This window comes from Lepidochelys kempii, chromosome 12 (assembly GCF_965140265.1).
Source record: "Lepidochelys kempii isolate rLepKem1 chromosome 12, rLepKem1.hap2, whole genome shotgun sequence".
NCBI classification, from domain to species: Eukaryota; Metazoa; Chordata; order Testudines; family Cheloniidae; genus Lepidochelys; species Lepidochelys kempii.
This window is the reverse complement of record NC_133267.1, coordinates 15,892,204-15,898,203: the sequence shown is the minus strand read 5'-3', so window position 1 is coordinate 15,898,203 and position 6,000 is coordinate 15,892,204. Positions and strand designations below refer to the sequence as shown.

The following is a 6,000-nucleotide window of genomic DNA, read 5'->3' as shown; positions in this document are numbered from 1 at the left end:
GATTCAGCAGAACCTCAATTAGAGCAGCCCCAGAGGCTGTTGTAGTTTGCACCAAGGACTGCTCCAGTTCCCAGCTAGTCCCATATCTACTTACTGCAAAACTGGCATAAAGCCACTTTTATTACCCACCCTGCCTTATGTCTGCAGTGAAATCACTTTGGCTGGGGCAGAGAATCAGGACCAATCGGAGGAAAACATAAAAATAAACACATTCAATAGACACCATTTATTAAAATGTGCAACCCCAGGGGCTGGCAGAGATGGTATATTTTCCTCATTCAGCCCTGAGGGGAAGAAAAATTTGGAAAGCTGCAGCTCAGGGTGGGGAATGATGGGGATCTGAGTACCTTTCGAGCATGCAGCACGTTCCCAAAGTTTCCTCCCTGCAACTGCATGAACTAGTGCATCGGATTTAGCAAACACATTTCAGTTATTAGAAAGAGGCCTCCTCCTTTTGCCTTTCCTGGGCTTTCTCTGTGGCTCTGTGCTCTGCTGCCTGTGTCTGGCTGGAAGTGAAATGCACTAGAGCTGCTGCTGCTCCTTTTTTTTTTTTTTTTGAGAGACTCCAAAAGGATCTTTATTCCCTTTCATGTGCCGCCTCAGTCCAATAGGAATCCAGAGGCTGCCTGCAAGTGGTCTAATCTCAATGAGGTGTCAATCATGTTCCCTGGTGGGTGAAGTAAGGTCTTTTGTAACCGCCTCTGTCTTTGGGAAAAGAGAAGAGAGAGGAGAAAGACTTCAGCAGAGAGAGGAGGAACGCAGGACCGTGCTGCAGAAGGGGAACTGAGATTTGATTTTTGCTTTTGCTTTAGCAGGGGGGAAAGTGGAGCACATGGATTTCTAAAAACGTTGGGATTTTATATATAGATAAATATATATATATATAAAACCCACCACTGAAAACAGTCCAATGAATCGCAATTGCAGATCAATGCAGAGAAATGGGGAAACTTCACTCGAAACATGGTTAGTTCCTTTCACTTGCTACTCCCATAGCCCTTTCCCCCTTGTTTGGATGGCGTGTTGTTTGTTGTGATTTTTTTATACTGGTGTCTAATGATCTTCCTGTATTATTTTTTCCCCCTACACTTTCCCATGGACCTGCCTAGCTGCCGTTTGTAAACCGAGAGAAAGTCCAGAAGGTAGGGATGGCTCTGTATTGCTGGTAACTTTCACATCCCCCTACCCCTCTCTCTCCCCTCAAACTTTCTGCGGCGGGTTCGGTGGGACTGTGGTGGCCGGCTCAGGTTTATACCCCAGGTGCTGGTCCACTTCCCCCTCCCCCCAGCACTCCCACCCTGGGGCAGGCAGAGGGCATGGGTGTGCTGCTCCAGTATGTGGCATTGTCTCTTGTGCTTTCCTTAGGTGATAGTTTTGCAGTGAACGCCTCTCTAGCTCGGAAAGGGATTGAGGACTGGATGGTGAAGCAGAAATACTTCGGTAGCAGCGGGGGCAGCAGTACGGGACTCCTGCAAGGCTGCCAGCACCGGGCTGTTTGCAGGCTCTCCAGCACCAGGGTATGTCAGTGTCTAAGCTGCACAAACTCCCCCACTCCCCCTTCCCTCTTCAAACACTAAAAGCCCAAGCCCCTTTCTCCCTTCCCTTCCCAGGATCAGCTGTGAGGAGGCTCTGCTTTGCCCAGATGCTGCTTTTAGGGGCTGCCCTGGTGGGTGGCTTCTTCTCTTGTGGCCCTTTGACGAGGTTAGAATCCCAGAACAAAGTCTGCTCTGGCATAAGAGCCTGCCAGAAGTACAAGCACCTGCCCACTAGTTTATTAGCCGGACGATTAGTACAAAACCCACTGCAAACAGGAACAAACAGAAAACCATTGGAATGCGCCCAGCTCCCAAAACGTACCAAGAGAAGCGACTGTCTGTGGCAGAGAGCTATTGCTGTGGCTCTTTGACATAGGAGTTCAGGAGAGCCGAGCCACGAAAGAGCCTTTTTACTTTCCAAAAGTGTTATTTGCTGATTTGGTCACGCTATTAGTGCATGGGTGATTTTCTTTTTAAGGAGTTTTTGAGCTTGCCACTTGTCACTTCCCAGCTCATCTGTGTGCACATGCTGCTTGGGGGAAGTCTATGTAACCAATTCACCCTAAATCCTCCCGGTAAAGTTTGGGCAAGAGTGGGGTTGTAGGTTTCTTTCTTAATGCTGTCCCTTGAAACTCAAGGGAATGATGGGGGAGTAGAAGACCGTGATTCTCAAATATTGTCCATCTACTCTTTTAGGATCTCATCCAAAGCTCACTGAAGTGTATGGAAAGACTCCCACTGATTTCAGTGTGCTTTGGATCAAACCCTTAAACTGGGTCAGTGGAAGAGTAACCTGAGAGATGAGGAGACTAGAATCTGTGCTTCCCAGTGCAGGAATGTGTGTCAGAAAACACAGTTAGGGCAGCAACACCAAACATCCTGCAAACTTTTGTGTTTGTGAGGAGACATTTCGTCGTAAATGGTGCAGTTTTTACTTAACATCTGGACTTTACCTTTCCTCTTGTTTGAGATGTAGAATGGATAAGAGACTATGTTGGGGTCTTAAAACCTTTCTCTTGTGCTTGGGGGTCTATAATCTTAAAACCTTTCTCTTGTGAGAATTGATAAATAATTTGGAAATCATTGGAGGCTGGGTGAAAGGAGTAATATGCTATATAAGTGTTATTTATTATCAGTGGACAAATTAATTTTGCTCCCTGTTAAACTCTCTTAGCCACCATTGGTTTGAGGGTTTGGCTTGGAGTTATGTGTTGGAGAAAATGTGATGACAGTGGGAGAAAGAATTTCTTACTTAAAACAGTGTGTGCATAATCTGTATCAATAAATAGAATATAATAATTCTGCCTACAATTATTCTTCAGATAAACCCACTTTTGCAAGTCAAACTTTTGAGATGTGTGTGTTCTACCCTTAACGGGCAGGTTTGTCTAGGAAGGAGAGTCTCAAATTTAAACTGAATACAAAAAGAAAACATGAGTTTAAAATACAGGGAAAACCTCACAAATTCTAACATAAGTTTTATGAATCTCAACGATACTTTGAGAGACTTGCAAAACTCTTACTCCATGAGTTTTATTTATCTCTATATATATTAGTAAAAAGTCATTGTTTTTCTTAGTTAATTAAGCAATTAGCTAAATTATCCATACTTTTTACTGTCCTCTAAAATTAGTTAATTTGAAATGTGCTTGAATGCACTATTCCATAGAGGGTGTTGACTGTACCTCCTAATATGTAGTTTGGTGCAGAATGTTTCAAAATAATGGTGGCCTGATACTGCCCTGAATATATGGCCTCATTGCCTGTTAATTGCTTTAATGCTATTGGCATCCTGCTGGAAGATGGCTGTGACAGTTACATTAAGGTTCCTTAAAATATGAATTTTATGTCATATGGAAGGAGGTATAGCCGAAACAGATATGCTGTGTGTAAAGGTTATGGAGTCAAGGTTGCAAGACCAATTCTGAGACCTATCTTTGATTCTCCGATATCCCAAGATATCATAGAATCATAGAAATGCAGGGCTAGAAGGAACCTCAAAAGATCATCTAGTCCATTCTCCTGAACTATCAAGTGGACTGCAGCCTAGCATCTTAGTTATTAGTTTATTCAAGATGTAGAAGTGACTAATATTTATAATCAATTTCATGGAATGCTACATAACAATTGTACATACCCAAACACTTGAATCAATCAAAGTTTTTTCTTTGTGCTTGTGCCATGGTTGAAAGTTTGGTTTTCCATTAAAACCTATTTTAGTGAAAAAATCATATTTTAATGATGATTTTAGTGAAAAATCATATGCTATTGTGGTTTGTGGTAGGAATAGATCAGAAAGAGATGAGAACGTGTGGAGTCAGGGAAATATCCAATTGAGTTTACATTAGAGAAAAATCAGTGGCTCTAGGAATATTTTTGTTCACTATTGAGCCTCTTCTCAGGAATCTCTAAAAAGAATCATGATTATCTGTTTAGCGTTTTGGGCCTGATTTTGTGAAATTTTGTGCATCTTCTCTTGGCTTTCGATGAGAGTTGAGAGCACTCAACAGTATTGTGCTGTGAAGTTTTGGATCGTCTTGGTCCAAAGTTTTGGAGGTTTTGGATCGTCTTGGTGAAAAATTGTTCATAATAGAGTAACCTGACAATACATTACATATAAATCAGGATATAAACCAGTTGTAGGCTGTTTTCTCAAGAACAGGGCCACTAAAATGGGCTTCACTTCTGTCTTCCAGGGAAGTTGATACTAATGTAGCTGTTTTAAAGCAACAAGGAATGAGTAAATTAGCTAAATAAAGTTTAGTATGTTCACTTAAAATATAAGATTGAATGTACATGGATGAGTTTCATAAACCAGTTGAGGGAAATATTTGTGTACACTGAATCTTGAACTTTTTGACAGAAGCATGGTTCAAAAATTCAAAAGCTGTTCTATTACTGAACTGTAATTTAGAGTGTTTCCTGATTGGAACAAGCTTTGCTCAGCTGATCCTCCTCCACCCCCCGCCTCCCCCCCCCCCCCCCCCGCCAACAGTCATGAGGAGAAAACTAATTAGTGTCCAGCTATTGCCAAATGCATCAGTCATCTGAGAAGGCTGTCGTAGTAGTAAATTGTTGTTGGGTGAAGGCACGAACAAGGGTAAAGTGGTGTGTAAACAGCCTTCTCTTCTGGGATAAGAGCTCTGATCTTATTAAAGCATTGACACCTGCCCAGAAGGGGCTGCTGTGCTCTACATTTTTTGATTACTGTGTAAGCTGGGGTTAATTTGCAGCCATCCTGGTCCGTGACACTGAATTAAAGGAAAAAGCAATTTTGTGGCATCCTTGAAAAGTATGATGGCTTGAGTTTATCGTCTGTTTTTAATGTTAATTGAAACCACTTAATTGAAATGGGGTTGTACATTACAAAGCCTTTTAGGGAAGTAGAATACATGTTTGTTGCTACCTTATGAAGGAGTTAACTTGAGGCTGGAGAAAAAGGGAAAAGCTTCCTGTCACTGAGCGGATTATCCTTTAACAGATTTCATTTATTCATCTTGTTTATTTTTACAAACTATTTCTGCAAACCACCATTATTTGAATTTTTTTTTAAAACTAAAAAGCGGCTTTGTGCTAGAGGGGAAATTTTTAAATATAGCATTTGCTTAATTCAATTTACTTTTATCTTCAAAGCCATAACAAATTTTACTAGTTTCTTACTAGAGTGTCTCATCAAAATCGGAGTTCTGGGTTGAAAAATCTGTCATTTTTAATTGCCTGTATGAGTCCGAAACAAACTGGTACCCACTGAGCCAAGTTGGAAGTTACCATGATGGGAAAACTAGGAAAGACTTTAGGTATCGGTATATTGTTAGGACTTTATACAGCTCTTGATTTGCATGTTCCACTCTCTTGACATCAGTGGGATTGCACCCCCCCTGGCTGGGAGCAGTACAGAATGTAATACTAAGAGATATCACTGGCTTTAAGACTGGGGCATGCTTTCCATATGTTCTATGCCTGTAACTTCCATTGACATTAATGGGCATTCCATGCATTGTTTGAGAAGAGAATAGACCGCAAAGTGTCAGCTTCCATTCTCTTCTAACAGGATCTTTCTTTTAAAAAAGATTGATCTGTTTAATAGTGTGTTTAAGCATGCGTGTGTATATGTACACAGATATAGTCTGTAAAGCACACATGTAGATAGGTCATGTGTGCTGAATGAAAACACAATTCCTTAAAAATCATTTTATGATTTATTGTCCACATTCACATTGCCTTCAAGGCCATTAAAATGGTAGAGTTAAATTTTAAACACTAGTTAGCAATATTTTTGGAGACCATCTCATGAGCAGAACTCTGTTTTGAGAGGCTGACCTTTTCTTGTCATGGTAGCAATACAAGTATATATCTATTGGATAATTTATCTGTCTGCCATATTGCTGTGTGACTACTTAAAATGTTCTTTTTTCTTTTAACTTGCCTCCTGTCAAGTATGCACATAGTCTACCTCATTGTTGGC

The 6,000-nt window shown here is 41.0% G+C and overlaps 1 protein-coding gene across 2 annotated transcripts in view; it reads left to right on the top strand.

Moving 5' to 3' along the window:
* Positions 1–647: 647 nt before the first annotated feature.
* The window catches only part of NKD1 (NKD inhibitor of WNT signaling pathway 1), a 144,508-nt gene continuing 139,155 nt past the window's right edge, over positions 648–6,000 (top strand). The window contains exons 1-3 of one of the 2 annotated variants that reach the window (XM_073307657.1): positions 648–966; positions 1,110–1,142; positions 1,366–1,517. In XM_073307657.1, coding sequence (XP_073163758.1) covers positions 942–966; positions 1,110–1,142; positions 1,366–1,517 — 210 coding nt within the window. In that variant the 5' untranslated portion in view covers positions 648–941. The remainder of the gene's footprint in view (positions 967–1,109; positions 1,143–1,365; positions 1,518–6,000) is intronic. The other variant, XM_073307656.1, reaches the window with a different exon arrangement.